The sequence below is a fragment of the Lagopus leucura genome, unplaced genomic scaffold (assembly GCF_019238085.1).
Source record: "Lagopus leucura isolate 7727_CA_CO unplaced genomic scaffold, USGS_WTPT01 Super-Scaffold_100012, whole genome shotgun sequence".
Taxonomy (NCBI): domain Eukaryota; kingdom Metazoa; phylum Chordata; class Aves; order Galliformes; family Phasianidae; genus Lagopus; species Lagopus leucura.
The window spans coordinates 11,821,298-11,843,653 of NW_024962267.1; the positions used below are offsets into that span (position 1 = coordinate 11,821,298).

The window sequence follows — 22,356 nt, forward strand, 5'->3', positions numbered from 1 at the left end:
CATTCAGTTATCATGCATACTGTAGGCAATTACGTTGAAATGGATCTATCCCAGCAAAAGAACTGAAATAATCGAAAATCATCAGTTTCCAAAATGAAGCACAAAGCTGCCCGGGGCAGTTGCTGCAGAACAGCCAAGCAATTAGCCACTGTTTACATTCCCAAGTGCCAGGCTGGGGTGAAGGCTGACACACCTCTGGATGTGCTGCTTATTCTCCTCAGGCACAGTTGGGTTTGTCCGTATCCACGTGCCATGTCCCAGAATTAGCTCTGCCCTCAAGTACTCTGTGAGCAGTGTTGTGCCAAGCACAGCAAAGCGACTGCTCTCTAGACTTTGCATACAACGCTGCCATTAGCAGTGCTAGGATTGGGTTTACTCCTGCAGTGGCAGCACACTGCTGCTGATACGTGTTTACTGTCAACCCCCGGGCACACTGGAGTTCCTGTGCTAGATTTCAACTTCCAACATTTGAGTACATGTACATGTTTTATTCTGCTCTGCAGCAATTTTTCTCCCACACAACTGGCGAACAAAGCCCAAGCAAAGGGGCGAATAGCAGCGGGGCCCAGCTGCCCTCAGGACGCGCTGCACTTAACCCCGGTCCGCCGCCATCTTGCGGCAGACAGTTCACGGCCCGCAGTACTCAAGCCCTCGCACGCATCCCGACCCCTCAGCCTCGCCGCACCGCTATTGGCCACTTCGGCTTCCATGCCGTATTCCTACTGGCTAGAACAGACGTCAGTCAGGAGGAGGGCGCGCCTCCGATCTCGGCCTGCAGGGCCGCCAGGCCGACCGAGCGGCGCTTTTCGCCGCCGCCACTGCGCTTGCGCAAGGCCTCAGTACTCGGCCAGCCGCGGCGCGGCCCGCAGCTGCGCCTGCGCACTGCTTTTTCGCCTCCCCTCCCCCCCCCCACCCCCGGAACGGAAGTGCTGGGGCCGCGGCAGTTCCGTCTCGGCGTTGTTCGCGCTGGACAAAATGGCGAAGATCGCCAAGACCCACGAAGGTAAAAGGCCGAAATCCGCTCGCGGCGTTGTTCTTTGAAGTTGCGCGCTCCTCTCGCGTCTTCTTATTCCTTTCCTCTCCGAATGCGGTCCTCAGGGGAGCCGGGGGCCGGGCGGGCGGCGGGCGGACTGGGCCCGCTCGTAATGGCGTCGGTGCCCGTATCAGCGCCATGGCCGGGCCGCCTCCTGGCGCTCGGGGGCTGCGCAGCCGGGCCGGGGGGAGCCGCGCGCCGCCTTTAGCAGAGCGGCGCCGCCCCGAGGGTGGCTCCTAAGATGTCGCCCGCCGGGCGCTGCACGCTGCCGCCTCTCCCGGTGGCTGCGCGGCCCCCCCTCGGCCGGGAGAGCCCGCGGTACTGCCGCGCTGAGCGGGCCGGGCGGTGGCGGGAGCTACTTCGACAAAAAATGGCACAGGGGGGCAAGAGGAGGGGTAATGGGAATGGCTTGAGTTTACGAGTGAGCGTTATACAGAAGTAGCCCCATTGAACTGAGTAGAAACTGCTGATCGGTTTAACGTAAAGCGTGAGTTCAAACGCTTGCAAGATCTGATCTTCAGGCAGTTGCAGAGATTTTGTTCTGTATTAAAAGTATGTTAAGAGGGTTCCTTGGATTTGTTCCTGAGGCAGAAAGGGCTGTGTGCTGACAAACTCCAGCTTATAAGTAAGATCAGTTTCCAAGTATGTGGAGATCTGAAGAAGTGTGACGTCCTACAGTCCAAAGTTTAAAGTCCTGTACTCCCTTAATGCCCTCACTGCAATTTAGGTATATACGCAAGGTATGTTTTACCAGACTGTAATGTAAGAAGGGAAGTTTGGGTTCCACATCTCTTGCACCACGTTATTTTTAAATGCTGAACCACGTGAGTGGTTTTTTCACTGAAAGGATTGGGTTGAACTCTCCTGAGAACGTCTCTAGAATTTCTTCATAGAAGCCAGAGAATATCTTCCGGTATTGAACAACTACAAATGAGAAATAGTTTGGCCACAGATGGCCATATGAAGGGCAAGAGAATACTCAGCAGATTATTTTTAGGTATTATCATATATAAAATTATTCATATATAAAATAATAAAAATATGATTACTTGCTTTGTAAATTAAATATTGATGGTTGTTCCTTGGTGTGCTGTCAGCTGGGAAAAGCACGGTCAGTTATTCCTACCCTCACAAAACCAGGCTAGCAGCTTTGCTACATAGAACAAGCACAAGCCCCAGTGGTGGCCAGGGCACTCTGTGTGTGGCTGCAAAAGAAAGAAACATTCTCTACTTTTTTTAGAAGAAAGAAACAATGCCTTTGTGGTCTAAAATCACTTGGTCCTTCCATTGTCCTCGGTAGCAGTAGAAGCCTCAGGTATTTCATTTCACCCCAGTGCTGCACTGCAGCAAACCGCAAACGAAATCAGAAACTTGATCTGCCCTGTGAAGGAAACGACCAACCTGAAACACATAACAGACCTGGCAGAAAAGTGCTGCTTTGAGTTGTTTTGGTTCCATAGTCAAGTAGTAGGACAGGTGTGCAAAAATGAAATGCCTGAAGGAGTTGTTGGTTGATGGAGTATGTGTGGGACGTCTCTGAAGATGAGAGACCTCTATGGGCAAGACCAAGATCCTAACTCAGCATTAATAGTTTCTTTCTGCTATTAATGTTTTCAGGAGCAAAATGCCTCTGGTCCTGGAGAACCTGTGCTGTGCGGGATTTCTCGGAGGAGTTGAATGTAGGGGCAGGGTTCAGCTGGGCTCATGGCTGCCAATATAAGGCTTTTGTTGGGCTTCAGCTCTCACGAGTCTCTGGGGTTCCTGCACTGCAGAGCTGACTGTGCCCTAGGCAGCTGCAAAGCTCTGGTCAGCCTATATCTGGATTAGTGATGATTTTACCTTTATTTAATTCTCACCTTTCTTAATTTTTGTTTGTAGGCATCTTAGTACCTTTTGTAAGCTATTTCTGTGGAAAAGCCTTGTGAAATATATTAACCCTGATGGAGAAAAAAAAAAAAAAAAAAACAACAACAACAAAGAGATGAGCAATAGTAGTAAATAGCTCAGCAGTGTGTGGTAGAGTTTCTGGGTTATTTGCTAGTAGTACCTCTCTGTAGCTTTTGTCAGTGGTGAATTTCCCTCCAGTTAATGTTGTAGGCAGTGGTACTTAGATGGATGAAGCACAGAATTGCTGAGGTCAGTAAGGGCATTTGAGCTCTAGTCCAGCCAGCCTCTGCAAGCACAGGCCTTGGTATTTCTTCACCCCGTAAGTGCAGATACAGATGGAAACAACAGTTGTTTTCGTGGGATTAGGTGTACCTTAGTGTACCTGTGTCTTGATCGTGTTTGTTGAAGACAGCTGAATTGCCACAACTGATGTTCCTGTTGCTTTTACTAACTCATAGGAGGCGGCGTGGTTAAATTGGTTCCTTGGTTTTGGGGATTACTGAGTTACTGTTCTCTCAAATAGTGCCAAATTTCCAAGGTCAGTGACTGACCCCAGGGTGATTGGTGTCAGATCCTGATATGTTAGGAGTGCCAAAGCTTCCGTTGGCCCTCCTTGAAGGGCAGGCAAAAAGTTCAGAAGAGCAGTGGACTCCTCCACGGTGGTGGCAGAGGCAGGAGTTGTCACAAGTCAGATACATTGAGCTGCCTGTGATGGGAGCTGTGGCTGAAGTTCTGCCTGTCTTGTCAGGTTGTTTTGTTTGTTCAGTGGTAATACAACTTTGCAGTGTAGATATTTTGGATATTTTGTTCTTGAATAAGGTGTTCTATTGAATGTTCCCAGGCATGCCTACTCACGCTACCTCCTTTAAATGGATTTCTTTAAATTAGCAAAATCAGTTTATTAATTGGCGATAACATCTTGAAAGCTGCTTTTAATGAAAACATGAATTGGGAAAGCCCTGTGCCATGTAGTGTTGAGAAATACTGTCGTGCTGTAACTACCTTCCCCACCATTTCTTTGGGAGATGAGATGTGTTAACAGTAGTAGTTTTGAATGGTTTGCTTCGGACCGTAGTGCAGCTGGATTAAACTGTCCTGGATAATATTACAGCTTTAAGAAAAGCTGCTTCTTGTACATCATTGTTTTATAGTTTCATGTGATAATTGTATGTAGTTAATTAGTTAGAGATGATCTTTGAAACTGAGTGGTTTGCTGAACGTAATGATACAAGCATTGCATTTTGTGTGTGTTGAAAAAGACCCGAGTGTTTGGGTATGTTTCCCCTAGATATCGAAGCGCAGATCCGAGAAATCCAAGGCAAAAAGCCTGCCCTTGATGAAGCACAAGGAGTAGGCCTCGACTCCACCGGGTATTACGATCAGGAAATTTATGGTGGCAGCGACAGCAGGTTTGCAGGATACGTAACATCCATTGCAGCAACTGAATTGGAAGACGTAAGTGATTTCTTTTATTTAAGGAGTTTCTAAGTATTCTGGCTTCTATTTGAAGTGATTTATAATTGCAGTTAATGGAAACAAGCTTGCCTTACTCCAGGCGCTCGTCTGATCCGTGTCTGCTCAGACTTGGTGATGTGTGCTCTGACAGCCACACAGCAGTGGGGGGCTGGTGCTCTATTAGCTTTAGAGTGCCTGAATTGGTTTTGTTGTTGCTGCCAAGGTGAAAAACGAGATGAAAAAACTCTAGTGGAACTCAGGCCCACCATTTTAAGTGTCTATTTTAATATTTTCATTTCTACTTCATTTGAAGTTTCAGTGCAGTTTTTGTGGATCAGCTTTTTGCACTGTCTCATGTGTAAGAATGGTTATGTTGTTAAGTTCTTTTAAGTTCTAATGTTAAACACATTTTTTGTTTCGGAAGCAATCAGAAACTACAGTTCTGATCATAAATACACAGGAGTAACTGTGCATTAAACTGAGTGAAGAATATTTTTAAGAGGAAGCAAGAGTGTTATGTGTAATTTAGTATTAGCTGGTATTTTTTCTAGTAGCAAAGTATTTGAGGACTCCCAGGAATGCATTAATTAAGAATTTCCATTACAGTGTTTCACTGAAATCAGTTCATAATTTCAAGAGCAATTTTCCTTCCATGTCGCTGTAAACTGGTGCACAGAATCTCATTGCTGCTTGGCCAAAATACCCAGAATACCTTACACGTTCTGAATACTTGGTTTTGGTGCTGTGGTTGAGAAGGTACAACCAAATTAACAGTGCTGTAATTGATTTCTCAATCTCTTATTATTACAGAAATATTTTTCGGGGTTACTTATTGACATTTTCTTTGTGTTTGCCTGGATTTTAAGAAAAAAAGAATGGTGTGCACCACTTTTTCCATAACTATTAGCACATTGCATCGGTAGCACTGATATGGAATACTTTCTGTATAGCTATTGAAGGTTGCATCTTGGAGTAAACGCAGCACATTCACTGAATCTGTTAAGGAGTAAGGTATCAATGTAGCCATTTGTGTAGCTGTGTCTGGTTCAGCAGTCAATTGCTGGGAATAATACAGCAATAGATGTGAAAAGAATTGCTGAAATTTGGGGTAACTATTCTAGTCCTTTTTCATCTTATCTATGACTGCAGTGTGTTAATGTGACATTGTTACCTAAAGCCAGTATCTGTGTGACTCTGCCACGTCTTTCTTCTGGCAGGATGATGATGATTACCCATCTACAAGTTTGCTTGGCCAGAAGAAGCCAGGGTACCATGCTCCAGTGGCACTGCTTAATGACATACCGCAGTCAACTGAACAGGTACGTCTTAACTCAGGGCACAACAAATGACTATTTGAGTCTTAGGAGAAGTATTAATATTTCAAGACCACGTCTTGTTTTCTGAAAGTACAGGATGTCTCTAAAGCGTGACAGTATTTGAAGCACTGGGCTTGTCAGTGCTTTCTGTTAGAATTCCAGCAGGTGGCAAAGTTGGCGCTTGTGCATATAAAGGCAACGTGTGCATATGTGCTCAACTACTTAAAAACATCAACTGGATACTTAAAAAATGTAAATATCTGGAGCAACTGAATGTCTCTTAAGCTTTTTGGAACAAAAATGTAATCATGTATGTTTTATTCTCCTAAAATATTTTTCTTTGAAACTTAAAAGCATATGAAGTTGTATTAAGTCTTCCTGAAAGATGACTTAAAAGAAGATTCTTCCAGAGAAGAAAGGCTGCTGGGATGAAATGCCTTAGAAGCAAATGAACGAGCTTCTTAGAACAGTAATAGGAAGTTATTTGGTCAAAAATTCTGCATTTAAATAAACATTCTAGTTTCAGAAGTAAGATTTCTATTAGGGTAGTGCTAATGGTTGGCAGTTTTTCGTATTGTTCCTTTGTGACTAACCAGCTCTTTTTTTTCCTTCTGTTTTTAGTATGATCCTTTTGCAGAGCACCGTCCTCAAAAGATTGCAGATCGGGAAGATGAGTACAAAAAGCACAGGCGGATGATGATAATTTCCCCTGAGCGTCTTGATCCTTTTGCAGATGGTAATTTATTTTTGACTTTTCTATACTCTCTTTGAAATCTGTTGTCTTAAACTGTCTTTAGCCCTTTGATTTCTGTTGGCATGCCTATAAACTTAGTTTTGTTTTAAACATCCCCTTTTTGTAGAGGTTGGGTTGAAAACCTAGATGCCATATTCTTCATCTTTATAATACAAGTTTTCTTTCCAGGTAGAAGGACAAGAAAATAATGAGCCATTGCCATAGAAACACAAAGGGTTAAAGGTTTCTCTTTTCTTTTTGTTTTGGGTTGTGCATTATATTTGAACAACTTGTGTATTGAGTGCTCAGTCTTTCAATACCTTGAAAGCTTTCGTTCCGAGTTGTAGTTTTACAGGGCTATTGCTTTTGAAATGCTAGTTCTCAAAGTAGAGCACCTAATTCTTGCCATCTTACGTAAACTTAGGTGGTATAGCTAAAAGAAACAAAAGCATATATAAGACTTTGATACTATTAATAGTTCAAGTCTGTTCAGATAATTTTAGAATGCGAATCAGGAAAAGGGGTATAGTGGGTCTGATGGAAAATTTCTTGAGGCAAGCGAGTTTCACATGTGGAAGTGAGGTGCCTGTTGGCTTAAAATCAGCAGCTGTTTTGCAGGTTTTACAAATTAGAGTTGCAGCCTGCATGAATTACTAGGGATATTACTTATTTTACTTGCTTAATTGTAATTGATATAAACATGTATTGTCAGAATTCACAGGCCCATACTAACTGTCCTTAATTTCTTTCCTACAGCAGTACTGCTATATGCCAGTCCTGTCTGCATTCTTAAGGGTGCAGTTCAACACATCCTGTGTAGATTATGGTGAAAAAGTATTCCAAAGGAAAGTCCTATCAAAGCTAGTGTCAGAGTGACACAGCCAATTGGGCAATGATCTTCAGCATAGAAATGTTTAAGGCTTTTATTTTTTTCCTAAATTATATTGCTATACCACTCGTATAGCAAACCTGCACATTCTTTTTAATTAACAGTGTTTTTCTTGACAAGTCTTAATGTATATAAATTTGGGCTTCTCGTAAAGTATGTAGAAGTTAAATTTTAAGTCAAGACACAGAGCATAAACCAACAAATGGTTCACAAAACCCATTACGTGTGAGTATCGTCGTGGTGGTATATGTGTTACATTCAGATCCCGGTGGCAGTTATTCTTTGAAAAGAGGGGGAAGGTGCTGTCAGTTTTCTGGGATTCTTTGCTTTTTTAAATGAAGCCCTTTTACAATATGACACTGGAAGATCTGGGAGATGTGTCCAGATTTGTCAAACTTTTAAATGGGTCCTTACGATAAAGCATTTTAAACATTACTTAGGTTATGCCATAGTTATTTATAGTCAGATAACTACTAGGATTTAGCAGCTTGCACAAGGTAATGTTTTGAATATAAATATCTTTCCAAAGTGTTACTAATGGTAAAGAGATAATTTTCTAGGCTTCTATTCTGCTGCTTGAAGTCAGAACTGCTGGTGGAGACAAAGGCACGAAAGTGTACGTATTCCGGATTAGCAACCCAGGAACCCATCACTTCTGAAGACTCTTAACTGTGTTGTCATTCTATCATTTATATCTGCTTTAAAATATTTGTTTGAAACTGCAGTAGTTACGTTTGTGTTCAAACAGGTTAAATTGATCAGCAAACTGAATAAACGTAAGATACATGTAATTTTTAAAATTTTCAATCAAAAAGTAAAATTAAATGATCATGGAATAATATAATATTAGAGCAGGACTGTAGAAAAAGTTGGTAGATTCTGCTTGTCCTGTACTCATTGTGCTCCATTCCTGTTGCTGTTCTCTTCTACAGGAGGGAAGACACCAGACCCTAAAATGAATGCCAGAACATACATGGATGTTATGCGTGAACAGCATTTAACAAAAGAAGAGGTGAGTTGGGGGAGGGGTTTGCATGTGAACTTCATTTCATTTTGCAGCCTTTGAAATCATCTTAGGAACAGTGGGAATGGAAATTCTGTTGGATTTTTATGATTTTTTTCCTTTGGAAATTCATATTCTTCACATGTTGAACCGTGATGGTAGACCTTTGAGATGAAAGCTTTGGAAGACATCTGTTCCACGTAATAACAAAAGAATGGAGGGAGAAATGCTGTCAGTATATTTCAGTTTGGATTGCTTTGTAGCTCTCAGGCAGTTTATTTTCTTTCGGAGGTGATGAAAACCTGAGAGATACAGAGAGGTGTTCAGCGTTGGAGGGATTTGTTTTTGCAAGCTTTATATAAAGAGAATCCGGGGAGTTTTTAAAAGGCTTTTTACAACAGCTTGCTAACATTTGGCTTAAAACTTGAAAGGAAGAAATAATAGCAAAACCACCTGTTCATAGTTACTAAAAATTCATTTTAATAGTTTAAAAGATACTGGTAATTTAATAAAATTTCCTTTGTGATACCTACGGAGCTGTCTTGTTAATTGGAGCAAGATCTTAAGAGTTCCAGTGACCTCTGTTGATTTATACTGATTTGCTCTAATTGACAGTAATTGAGGAAATGGTTCTCCATTTTGGTAACCTCAGTGCGTGGACTCAGTGGTAAATGAAAAATAGTCTGTGAGTGTGGTGTTTCAACAGTGACATTTTGGAATTTTAAATGAGAATTTCCTGGCTTTTTTATGTCTCAGGATATAACTCGTATGAATGTATTTTCTAATTCATCCCTCTTTAATAATTTGCTGAAGTGGAATTCATTTGAAACAGATCAGTGGTAGTTCTGAGGTATTCCTATGGGTGATAGAAACTGACAGCACTAAAAAATTCTGTACGGTTGTATTTCTGCTGTACTATGAAGCTTGGTAGCAAATGAATTTAAATGTAGTCCCTCCAGACTCATTGCCATGTTGCTATGGAAGAATTTGAAATTAGAGTGGCTAGTGGCATGTTATTTTCACAAAAAAATTAAAAATGTGTAAAAAGGTATCTGATATGACTGAAAAATGTCTTAATGTTTAATTTGAAGAGGCTTTTTTATGAAGTAAGTTTATCTTTTTGTGTTCTTGAATAGAGGGAGATTAGGCAACAGCTAGCTGAAAAAGCTAAAGCTGGAGAGCTTAAAGTCGTCAATGGAGCCGCATCTCAGCCACCTTCAAAACGCAAGCGGCGTTGGGATCAAACAGCAGATCAGACTCCTGGTGCAACACCCAAAAAGTTATCCAGTTGGGATCAAGCAGAGGTAATAATCCCTGTGCCCTTCAATCTATATCTAGCAGATATTAATGCTAATCCGCTTGAATTTCAAAAGTTTCTTACTCTAACACGTACACACTGAAAAAGAGTAAAACCAGCAGTCTTCTACTGCATAGAGTGGAAGAGATTAATATTTTGGCTTTTGTCCTGTGCAGACTCCTGGGCATACACCATCTCTGCGATGGGATGAAACTCCAGGCCGTGCAAAGGGTAGCGAGACTCCTGGTGCCACCCCCGGCTCAAAGATCTGGGATCCCACTCCCAGTCACACACCAGCAGGAGCTGCAACACCTGGCCGGGACACACCTGGCCATGCAACACCAGGCCATGGAGGAGCCACTTCCAGCGCACGTAAAAATCGGTGGGATGAAACTCCCAAAACAGAAAGAGGTGTGTATGTATGTGTGGTATCGGAGAGTGTCTAAGAAATTTTGAATGGCAGATACTATAGGAGTTTTGCACCTTACAGAAACGGTAGGAGCAGACAAAAGGCAGTAAGTAATTACATTCTGACATCTAGTGGTTGGTGTGATGCTTTCAGCTGAGCTTGTGTAGCACTGAATTCTGTCAGCTTAACCCACTTCTGTAAACCCAGCTCTGCTCAAAGATTGTATCAAAGTTGTATGTCTAGTGACTGCTGCTGGGATTTTAATGATTAATTAGAACAACATAATTCATTTTACGTTGAATTGCTTTTCGGTATACAGCTGTGTGTCTGTGCTGTTTCTCAACTGTTGAATTTTTTGAGCTTTCAGTTGTTTTTGAAAACTTGCTTAAAACATTGAGGCAAGTTTCAGAAGCATTTTGTCACCTATCTTAATTTGAATTGAGCTCGTGTGGCAGAGAACAGTGAAACACCACTGTTTAATGGTTTATCAAGGGGCTGCGTGGAGTACTTTGTCCATTATCTAGAATATTTGGGTTCTTTGATATTTTTTGTAATTTTATCTGTTTATTTTAAGATTCAACAAGAAAATTAAGATTTTTTTCTTCAATAAAATAAAATTATCTGTTGGATGTTTCCAGTGTTCATGCAAGTAATCTTAACTTTTCTAGTGTATTTATTATAAGCTTGCTGATTCATGTAGAAATGAGGATGAGATAATGAAATTGGATGTTTTTGCTATAGTTGGTGTATGGTTCTGTTCAGTTTTGTACAAGAATTATGATGTTGTTTGTTTTTTTTTTTTTCAGATACTCCGGGGCATGGCAGTGGATGGGCTGAGACTCCTCGTACAGATAGAGGTGGTGACTCCATTGGTGAGACACCAACCCCAGGAGCAAGTAAAAGGAAGTCCCGATGGGATGAAACACCTGCTAGCCAGATGGGTGGCAGCACTCCTGTTCTGACACCTGGCAAAACACCCATTGGTACACCAGCTATGAACATGGCAACTCCTACGCCAGGTAAGCCCAATCCATTCTTTAAGGTTTCATTTTCTTATGTGAAAATGAAGCTCCAACCTTTATATTGTATATTGAAATGGACTTCTACCTAATGTCGTGTTCTGATGGTATGAAAACAGTTAGCGTACGTTCAGTTTACCTGTTTAATGCCCACAGGAGCTAAAGCTAAGGTTTGTTTGTGTTCAGTCTGGACAGTCAAGACATTAGTGTCGTATTGGCTACAGATGTCAAGTGTGGAAGGTTTTATTCAAGAGAACAGTTAAAGTTTAAGTAAATATATCTTCTGTTTATGGAAGTTTTTAAAAAATCTTTTTAATTTGAATATAGGTCATATCATGAGCATGACTCCTGAACAGCTGCAGGCTTGGCGTTGGGAGAGGGAAATTGATGAGAGAAACAGGCCACTTTCTGATGAAGAATTGGATGCTATGTTCCCAGAAGGATATAAGGTAATTCATTTGAATGAAACTGCAGCAGACTGATAGTTTTCTTCTGTCAGGTGATATTGATTAAAAAAAAAAAAAAAAAGTCCAAAATGTAGAGTATTTCACAGAAGCTGTTGATTAATTCAAATAGAAATTTGTTTGGTTCAGTTGCTCATTTATTATAAATGTGTTAGAAAGGGAGAAAGTCATGTTTGTTTCAATGGCCAGTTTTTATTTTGCTTCTCAACGTTAAGAATGTCTGCTAAGTTCAGGAAGAAAGCCCAAATGTGGAAAGACAGGAGAGAGTCACAGATTCTGACTTCACAAATACACAGTGTTAATACAAAATTGAAGTATGTGGGGTTTCTTTTAATAGTTTCTAAAGACTTCTTAAGTCCGTTATCCAACCCTTGAAAGTGAAAGTGAGCTTTCTTCTGAAATGCTGTCAATACAGAATAAGCATGCATATGAACTATCCTGCTGAATTTGTGAATCATACCACTGAATGTGGGATCTGATGTTTGCAGTTACACACAAAACTACGAATGGCTAAACCCGTATGTTCTGTTTTATTTCTGTTTGGCATTTGAGACCTTGCTCGATTCGCATCTTTTGCAGTAAGATGAGTCTTGAAGGCTGTGGAGGTTCTTCTTTAGATTAGTGCTGTGGTGCAGTTTTTACTGTGTTTATTTCTTCCTTCTGCAGGTTCTTCCCCCACCAGCTGGTTATGTACCTATTCGTACTCCAGCACGTAAACTTACAGCAACTCCCACACCGTTGGGTGGTATGACTGGATTCCACATGCAGACAGAGGACCGGACTATGAAGAGTGTCAATGACCAGCCTTCTGGCAATCTTCCATTCCTAAAGCCAGATGATATCCAGTACTTTGATAAGCTGCTGGTAAATGACATTTCACTCATGCTGGTTAAAGTTTTATGATCTTTGAAAGTATACCAGTGCCTGTAAATTTGTCTGGAATTATTTCTAGGTTGACGTTGATGAATCGACCCTTAGTCCTGAAGAGCAGAAGGAGAGGAAGATAATGAAATTACTTTTGAAAATAAAGAATGGCACCCCTCCCATGAGAAAGGTAAGATTAGTGGTCATTCTTATCACTTCACCTTATGCCTTTGTGTTCAGTTTTGTTTTCAGACTGTTTTTTTCACCTGTTTGTCCATGGGATTCTCTTCTAAGCTTTGCTGTCTGTTTAGTGCTTTCTCTTCCTTCTATATCTGCGTTGCTTTTGGTTTGTCATTCGATGTAATTTGTTGCTGCTCTTTGTGCAGTAATGCTGATTGCTAAGTACCATATGATTTACAGAATATAATAATTCTTAATTATGAGAAACTAGATTCTGTAGCGCTTTTTGGTTACAGGGCTTTGTAATTCTCTGGATTTGGCTTCTTAAACTGGCTGTGTAGCTCTTCAGTTTCTAGCTTGCTCGTGCAATAGATTACAGTTTTTTTGCAGTTCCACTCTAAACTGATCTGAGCACCTGATGCAAGTGCTGTGTAAAATGCCTTTTTAGGTGGTGCCATTCTTAGTACTGAGCATGCTTTTCTTGAAAAATGGAATATCTGGGGCCTATCATCCGATGTATCTGTGTGGAAGATGGTGGTAGGGACAAGTATTGTGAAGCCTGCGATTACAGTAGAGTGCATTTTAACTTGTTTAACACCTACTTGTTCAATAACTGTTCAGTATTATTTCTTCAGGTTAAGTGACAGTTGCTTTTATTTTTTAGGCTGCATTGAGACAAATTACTGATAAAGCTCGGGAATTTGGAGCTGGGCCATTGTTTAATCAGATTCTACCATTGCTGATGTCACCAACACTGGAGGATCAGGAGCGCCACTTACTTGTCAAAGTCATAGACAGAATTCTGTACAAACTGGATGACCTGGTGCGACCATACGTACATAAGGTCTGTTGCAATTGCTCATCTTTGATTGGCTTTTTCTGATCCCTGTGGCTGAGGCGTACGGTTCATTTGCCGAGCGGGGGAAGACAATATTATGGGGTGTTTTTTTTTAAGGTCATATTGGCTTTTGTATTTTCTTCAGCTAAACTTTAAGCTACTGCAGTGTGATCAAAGTGTGAATATTACAACATCAGGGCATAATGTTAAAAGAATACATGCACACCTGAGAGAGGGAAGGAAATTTTACCTGATGTAGCTAGAATCTGTGAGGGGGGCACTTCAGAGAAAGAGTTGTAAGGGGAAAAGAAAAAGCATAACAAATCTAAGACTTTTCTGGTCATCATAGAGTTGAAAGCTTGAATCCATGGAATTACCTCAGCTTTGTGGAATCATAATTTTCTTCTTAGGGCCAGAAATACTACCTAAAGTATTCACAAATGAAAATGTGGATTTTTTTTCATCTTTTTCAGATTCTTGTTGTCATTGAACCACTGCTGATTGATGAAGACTATTATGCCAGAGTGGAAGGCAGAGAAATTATTTCAAACTTGGCTAAGGTAATAAATTTTAATTCTGCAGTAGTAATTAGCCTATATAGAGCTGCTTTGTAGTGATGGCAGAAGAATGTAGTGTGCTGTTCATAATTCTGTGTGTCTTTTCAGGCTGCTGGTTTGGCAACAATGATTTCTACAATGCGACCTGATATTGATAACATGGATGAATATGTCCGAAATACCACAGCTCGAGCCTTTGCTGTTGTTGCCTCTGCTTTGGGCATTCCTTCTCTGTTGCCCTTCTTGAAAGCTGTCTGTAAAAGTAAAAAGTCCTGGCAAGCGAGGCATACCGGCATCAAGATTGTGCAGCAAATTGCTATTCTTATGGGTTGTGCTATCTTGCCTCATCTCAGGAGCTTGGTTGAAATTATTGAGCATGGTAGGTTCTGCTTTCTCTGGCTTAAGATTTATATTTGGAATTTTCCTCCTGTACCTTGTTGAGATGAAGTGTTACTAAGGCAAAGTTTTGTGTAGTCATTTTTACAGTGAGAAATAACTTGTCGACTTTGAAAGAGAAATAGTGATTGTTTTCCTGAAAATAAAGTGATCACTTTTTTATCCTATCTGTGTGGTTTCGCTATTTTGAGTTTAAGATACAAGAAGTGGTACTAAACAGTGTTCTTTTGCAGGTCTTGTGGATGAGCAGCAGAAGGTTCGTACCATCAGTGCTTTGGCTATTGCTGCTTTAGCTGAGGCAGCTACTCCCTATGGTATTGAGTCATTTGATTCTGTTCTGAAGCCCTTGTGGAAGGGTATACGTCAGCACAGAGGAAAGGTATGTCTAAAATACTTCTAGTGTGAACTGGAATGAATCTGTATCTTCCGTAACTCATTGAAAATATATTTCTTCATTTAAACAGGGCTTGGCTGCCTTTTTGAAGGCTATTGGTTATCTGATTCCACTCATGGATGCTGAGTATGCAAACTATTATACCAGAGAAGTCATGTTAATTCTTATCAGAGAGTTCCAGTCTCCTGATGAAGAGATGAAAAAGATTGTTTTGAAGGTACATCAAAATTATTTGTTCAGACACTGGCAGTGTAATAAATTAAACTGATAAAACCTGAATGTTTAGCATTAACATAAGCCAAACCAAAACACCACAAACAAACTGTACACAGAATTAACATTGTTGGCTTTTTTTCCTACTAGGTGGTAAAGCAGTGTTGTGGTACAGATGGTGTTGAAGCAAACTACATTAAAACAGAGATCTTGCCACCTTTTTTCAAACACTTCTGGCAGCACAGAATGGCATTGGACAGGAGAAATTACAGACAGGTATTTTTCCAGTTGATTTTTTTTTTTTGGTAGCAGAACAAAATTTGTGTTGGGGTGTTATTCAGACTAGATGCTTAGTTTTGTCTTGTACGTCCTGTCTTAATTGCGTTTGGCATAGTGGTTTAGAAACTGTTCAGTCAGGACTTTCGCACCAGGCATTTTATCTCTGAATATGAATCTGTGTCAGCTCTAAGGTGAGGTAGTTCACCCCATTTGTGTCTTTTAAAACCAAATGATTTCAAAAGGTGAAAACAGTTGTTCACTGTGAGTTTTAAAGAATACTTTATTTGTCTTAAGGCAAGTTTAGAGCTCCTCTTTGTTTACTAGTAGTAATGGCTACACTAGCTCTGTACTGGTGCATCCTTTTTTCATTATGTTCTTCTCTGTGCCATTGCATTTTTACTCTTTTCCTAGATAGGATCTGTTTTGAAATTGTAACTTTTGCTTGAAAAAAGATTTCCACTGAAATGAGTTTGGAAACCAGCATGATGCTGCTACTCCTTCTCAGACCAGGGAGATAAATGTTTTCAAGAGTTAGAAAGAAGGCTTTAATGATGTTTGTACACTTAACTATTTTGTATATTTCAGTTGGTGGACACAACAGTGGAGCTGGCAAATAAAGTTGGAGCAGCAGAAATTATTTCTAGAATTGTGGATGATCTGAAAGATGAGGCTGAACAGTACAGAAAAATGGTCATGGAAACCATTGAGAAGATAATGGGAAATCTGGGCGCGGCAGACATTGATCATAAGCTAGAAGAGCAACTTATTGATGGCATCTTGTATGCCTTCCAAGAACAGACCACAGAGGTATGGCCAGCTTAATGGGAGGTACGGTTGACTTAACTGGAAGGTAGCTCGCTGTTATGGAGGAATGTGTGGTTGTGAGTTGGGTGTTTTTATCCCTTGCAGGGATTTCTGTGCTCAGATCAATGACATCCACACGCTACATGTGGAGCGTTAGCATTTTAATGACAATTTTGGATGCTGCCAGATCAAATGAAATGTGGTGGTTTTGGTCTAACTGTCTTCTGTGTTAACACCAGGACTCTGTGATGCTGAATGGCTTTGGCACAGTGGTTAATGCTCTTGGCAAGCGAGTGAAGCCCTACTTGCCGCAGATCTGCGGTACGGTTCTGTGGCGGTTGAACAACAAGTCGGCCAAGGTGCGGCAGCAGGCTGCTGACCTCATCTCACGTACTGCAGTGGTCATGAAGACTTGTCAAGAGGTATTGAATGAGCTTGTATCAAACTAGCTACGGTACGTCATAGCAATGAGAAGGAGGAAGGCTTAACTTTGGAATCTTCTTATTTGCTTGTAGGAAAAGCTGATGGGACATCTGGGTGTTGTGCTGTATGAGTACCTGGGTGAAGAATATCCGGAAGTACTGGGCAGCATACTTGGAGCACTTAAGGCTATTGTTAATGTCATAGGTATGTTTGTGTAATGATTGTGTGCCCGTTCAAGAGCGAAATGAAAAGAACGCAGAACTTAGAATGCCTCTTTCAATTCAATAGGTATGCACAAGATGACACCACCTATCAAAGATCTGCTGCCACGGCTTACGCCAATTTTGAAGAACAGACATGAGAAAGTACAGGAGAATTGTATTGATCTGGTTGGGCGCATTGCAGACAGGTAAGCTGAGTAATGATGTAATTGATCCTCTCTGGAAGCAATTGCTCTAGCAACAGCTAGAGTATCAGGTTCGACATCTGGCTTTTTTGCATCTCCTGTTATTTCTTAAGCTTTATTGTGAAAATTTAACGTGATGTTTAAGGTAAAGTATATAGTTGTATGGGAACTGCTGAATCATGTTCTGAACCTGTGATTGATCACCTGAGGCGAGCAATGAGTCAGCCACGGGAGCACAGGTGAAGGTAATTCACCTGTGCTGCTGGAAGGGGTGGAGCCAGGCTCCACCTCTCCTAAATCTGTTTAAGTGCTGACTGCCACTGAGGAAGGAGTTCTTCCTCGAGATCACTCCTCATGGAGAATTTTGTGAGCCTACAACATTGGTTAGCGTTTCCATTTATTATCTTCCTGTTGCAATAACCTTACTTAACCTAACTTTCCTGTGTATTTCTTACAATTAATAATAACATCTGTGTATTCATTGATTATACGCTAGGAAATGATGTAGGAATTGTGTTATCCGCAACTGATTTGTAAGAAGTATACTTTCCATGCTTTCAAATTTAAAATTTATTGTATCTATGTGTTCCTTGTAAACTGTTAATCAGTGATGGTCTAGTTTAAAGGGTACTTTGAGTAAGTTGTTTAAATAACGTCCCTCTGTTGATAGTGAATAAATAGGTACTGCAATTTATTAGGTTATACTTCAAAACTTGGAGCAGAACTGAAGAAAAATCACTTACTCTCTTTCAGAGGTGCAGAATATGTTTCTGCGAGAGAATGGATGAGGATCTGTTTTGAGCTGCTTGAGTTATTAAAAGCTCACAAGAAAGCTATTCGAAGAGCCACAGTAAATACTTTTGGATATATTGCAAAAGCTATTGGGTAAGTTGGTGTAGTGTTTTATCTAGTTCTATGCACAGTTATCTAATGTGGTGATGACTGAATTTCACTGGAGACAAATGTTGGAACTGCTCTACAGTTCACATGTTAAATGTGGACATTTGATTTTATTCATCGAGTAAAACAATTTTCATACGTTCTTATTAGCATGGAGTGCTACACTTTTGAACTGAATTGGTAGGCTAGCAAGTTTAGTATATAAACTGGTAGTTAAAATATGTTGTCTTGAGTTTTGGTAGTGTGATATGCATTGAGACTCTCCCTGTATTCTTTCATAGCTCTCTTTTAAATACTGTTTCTCTTATTTTTCCTTAAATCAGTGCCGCTTTGATTAGCGCAGGCTTTTTTGACTTCCACACTGAGGTATTGCAAGTCAGCAAATCATAGCTTGAAGCACAATTCCTGTTTCTCTGCACACCCCTAAATGAGTGACCAGTTACTGATTTGATGCAGAAACAACCAGTTAGCGAGCAGCGCACTAATTGGGCTTCTCTGTGCCTGGTTGCATACCTCTGTCCAAAGTCTTACTGGACTTTTCATACAGGTTTTAATTGCCTGTGGGATCAGAGTAATACTGGGAAAGCTACTCCTGTCTCCCGAGTTTGTTTACAAACTGACTGTAGGGGCTGAACGAAAGCAAAGTCTAGAGAGAGAGTTGGTGTGCTTTTGTTTTTCAATAAAAAATTGGTGGTTTAAGAAGTGATGTCTTGTGCTTGCTTAAACTCTGTTACAATGTTGTGGTTTATGGTGTTCCTCAGAGAATACTAACTCCTTTAAAAAGGGCTAAGCCATGTTCTTCTGCCGTTGTCTTCTATGTCAACTAATTTACCTACATTCTCACCAAATCTATTGATGTAGACGTACATATCTTCTCTTCCAGACCTCACGATGTTTTGGCTACACTGCTGAATAACTTGAAAGTGCAGGAAAGGCAGAACAGAGTATGTACTACAGTAGCAATTGCTATTGTGGCTGAAACATGCTCACCTTTCACAGTGCTGCCTGCACTCATGAACGAATACAGAGTCCCAGAGCTGAATGTCCAGAATGGTGTGTTAAAATCTCTTTCTTTTCTGTTTGAATACATTGGAGAAATGGGAAAAGATTATATTTATGCCGTTACGCCTTTGCTCGAAGATGCTTTAATGGACAGGTGAGTGCAGTTCTTTCTGTGTATGGTTCAGTTAGCAATGGTCACGTTAAATCTGTAACTGGGTCTTAACAGTAAATGTGCACATTGTCCTTGTTTGCTAAAAATTGTTCAATAACAGACGTTGGGTACCCATTGTCTACAGATAATTCAGGTTATATAATTGCTTACACTTTTGAAGATGAAAATGGTACAGCCATTTTAGTTAGGTTAGTATTTGCTGTGTTCAGACCACTTTTGATCATTTCTGTTGTTAGTCCCTTTGTTGCAGAGGTTAGAGAGCAATAATTGCCAGAAAACTGTCGTTTGTATTAATTGATTTTTGGTTACTCTGCCTATTAGTGTCAGTAGATGTGGGTTAAAAGCATGTGTTGGTGCTTTCAGAATAATTTAAGTGAGAAGGATCATGATGCTTGTCCAGGTATGTTGCTTCTAAGTATGATTTACTAAAACACTGTTGTTTTCTTTTCAGAGATCTTGTGCACAGACAAACAGCCAGTGCTGTGGTGCAACACATGTCTCTTGGTGTTTATGGGTTTGGCTGTGAAGATTCTCTTAATCATTTGTTGAACTACGTATGGCCTAATGTGTTTGAAACCTCTCCGCACGTCATCCAGGCAGTCATGGGGGCTCTGGAGGGCCTCAGAGTTGCTATTGGCCCTTGCCGAATGTTGCAGTATTGTTTGCAGGTATGTCCTGATGTATGCTGTGTGGGCAGCAGTTACCAAACGGGCTTCTGTTGCCTGTTGGGAGCTTGTGGGTGCCCCCTCCCTGGCATGGGAGGAAGCTTAGAGCAACCTGCTCTCAGGGAGGTGTTCCTGCCTATAGCAGGGGGCTGGAATTAGATGGTATTAAAGGTATTAAAAAGTGGATAGGATTGATATAAAATCAACATGATGTGGTGCTAGCCATAGAGTACAATAAGATGTTTAAATATGTTTAAGTGCAAAGTGTTAGAAAACAGTGCCTGGATCAGAATTTACACTGCTAGATTCATGGTAGTGTGTCCAGCTTCTGTGAATTGATATGTGGAGGCAGAATACGGAGGCTCCTTTTCTGTGTATTTGAGTGTAACGGCTTTTGCTGTATTGGCTGTAGAATTTAAGTGCACGTGGCAGATAAAAAGCAAGGATGTGTGTAGTGCAGATCAGTGTAGGAATAATGTGTTTGCATTTTAATAATTTGTACATAGGGGATTTTGCTGTCTTTTTTGTTCTTCTAATTGGTGTGCTTCAGCACAAAGATACTGACATCAGCAGGGAGACTAAAGTTGCATGAAAGTCTCCTGTGCAGTGTATATTTTACTAATTTTATTATTTTATAGAACTGTTTTATCTAGTCTTCAAGTTCTGCTCAATTTCTTCAGGTTTAATAACCGTTTATGTCCTGTGTTTCTATCTAGTGATCTCTACACAATTAAATCACAGTTACCAGAGCCAAAGATAAGACTTGTTTCCAAGCCAAATATACTGCAGTAGATTTGTATTTTTTTGAACGAACAGTGCAATTAGAAATACATATAGTAGAACTTCTCCCTACAAAAAAAAAAAAGGAATGCCTCTTAAATAATATTTTCTTAATACTTGCTATTTCATATACTCACAAAACGGATAATTACACGTTTATTGTTGTTCATTCCTAGTAATTGATGTTAAGTGTTACCACAGTGCTTTTCTATTGTTTAAAACTTGGTTAGATGCAGTAACAAGCTTTTAGAACAGAAGCTTTGAATGAATGTTGTTTTGTTTTGTTCTCTAGGGTTTGTTTCACCCTGCCCGGAAAGTCAGAGACGTTTACTGGAAGATCTATAATTCCATCTACATTGGCTCACAGGATGCTCTGATAGCACACTATCCAAGAATCTATAACGATGAAAAGAACACCTATATTCGTTATGAACTTGACTACATCTTATAATCTTCTTGTTCTGTTGTTTGTGTTTAATGCACAGCTGTTCTTCACATAAATGCTTCAGATTTCATGATGTAAAATTTTAAAGTATTGGAGATGAGTATAGAGCTGGTCAGAGGCAGAGGTAGGAATCCAGTAGCATGATTTTTTAAATATGTCCTTGTTTTTTGATGTTAAACAGTTAAAGCCAGTAGTGACCAAGAAAACAGTGATTACAGTATACAGGAGGGTTTTCATTTTTGGTTCATCTTTATTAAGATTTAGATTTCATTCCTTGTGTTTAAAGGGGTTGTTTATTTGAGAAATAAACATTTGTGTATAAAATCTAATTTGCGTGTGGTTTTTGGACTGAGAGACTTGTAAAACGAGTCCCTGATGGATTTAAGTATTTGTTCATGTAATAAATAGGTGGTGTCAAGCATTTTAACCCTTTTGTCACCCCCTAGCTTTTGAATAAATAAGAAAAACATACAAACTGTAGTTAATGTGTGTATCTTTGTCGTGCAGTAATTCAGCTGTACTCGGGCTGGCAGTTGTTGTGGTGGCTGTTTGTTTAATTGGGAGAAAGTAGTAGAAAATTGCTTGTTGGTTCTGCTTCTTCTCCATTATCCTGCTTGTAGGGTTCATTTCTCACTGTTGTCAGAAAGTGAGCAGTTCTTAGTACTTGTGTGTGCAATCACTTGTATGACTTTGGCAATCACGATTAGCTTGTCTTCTAACCACGTGTAGGTTGCATATAATGCCAGGTGATGTTTACAGGCTGTGCTATGATTCCTGTGAAGAGTTAGGGAAGTTTCTGGGTGTCTGAGATGAGACAAATTCAGAGCATGCATGTGTGACATAGAGAATGTGAATCTCGTCAGCTTGAGATAAAAATGTTTTATTTCTTTCTTTGCTCTTTTCCTTCTCTCCTGTGCATGTACTCAAGAGAAAGAAAAAGGACTGTGTGCTATTTGACAGTATGCCACATAAAACACAAGGTTACATCATTCTGCCAGTGTTGGAGAGTATCTCATGTCCATAAGAAAACACAGCAAATGCTAGTAATTGGATACCTGGCATGTTCTTGTCTATTATTCAAGTTGGGCAATTATTTTCCACCTCTCCAAGGTCAGTGCAGTGTTGTCAGCTGGCCTCTCTCTGATGTTTTACATGAACGTGAGATGGTTCTGCATAAAAGGAAATTCCACCCTAACTCTCAAAACCTATGTTTTTGTTAGGAGATTGGGGTGGTGTGGAAGCAGCTTGCAGCTTGGTTGTTTAGAAAGGTACCAACTAGTTAGGAACTGATTTTTTTTGTAGTAGTAGTGATGTGCATACTACATGAAGTTCATATTTATTAGATGAAAACGGTAAGAACTTCTTGAAGACTTTGTATTGAAATTGTTCTCTGAATTGTTCATTCCAGTTTTTCTAGTGCTTTCTCACTGAATTTCATTTATTTTATAGATGACCTGCTACCTTTGCTTCTTCAGTAGTTCTGCAGGATAGGACAGGGTAAGTGTCAGTGCAGAGGGTGAAGAGTGGAAGTAA

General features: G+C 40.3%; 1 protein-coding gene across 4 annotated transcripts; it reads left to right on the plus strand.

Annotated features, from left to right (window-relative positions):
• Nucleotides 1-918: 918 nt before the first annotated feature.
• Nucleotides 919-21,303, plus strand: SF3B1 (splicing factor 3b subunit 1). Of its 4 annotated transcripts, XM_042874571.1 has the most exons (25): nucleotides 919-1,003; nucleotides 4,209-4,375; nucleotides 5,593-5,694; nucleotides 6,313-6,427; nucleotides 8,246-8,325; nucleotides 9,453-9,620; nucleotides 9,790-10,024; nucleotides 10,829-11,041; nucleotides 11,369-11,490; nucleotides 12,172-12,369; nucleotides 12,458-12,559; nucleotides 13,214-13,393; nucleotides 13,861-13,947; nucleotides 14,053-14,323; nucleotides 14,574-14,719; nucleotides 14,805-14,951; nucleotides 15,098-15,223; nucleotides 15,812-16,033; nucleotides 16,270-16,452; nucleotides 16,546-16,657; nucleotides 16,742-16,862; nucleotides 17,613-17,744; nucleotides 18,643-18,915; nucleotides 19,385-19,601; nucleotides 20,671-21,303. In XM_042874571.1, exons 1-25 carry the CDS (start codon nucleotides 976-978, stop codon nucleotides 20,827-20,829), a joined length of 3,906 nt encoding a protein of 1,301 aa, XP_042730505.1. In that variant the 5' UTR covers nucleotides 919-975; the 3' UTR covers nucleotides 20,830-21,303. The 4 variants fall into 4 exon arrangements, with proteins under 4 accessions (XP_042730505.1, XP_042730509.1, XP_042730508.1 ...); XM_042874572.1 differs by lacking the exons at nucleotides 919-1,003; nucleotides 4,209-4,375; nucleotides 5,593-5,694; nucleotides 6,313-6,427 and adding an exon at nucleotides 6,656-7,929; XM_042874575.1 differs by lacking the exons at nucleotides 9,453-9,620; nucleotides 9,790-10,024; nucleotides 10,829-11,041; ... (15 more) ...; nucleotides 19,385-19,601; nucleotides 20,671-21,303 and adding an exon at nucleotides 7,874-7,929.
• The last annotated feature ends 1,053 nt before the right edge of the window (nucleotides 21,304-22,356 follow it).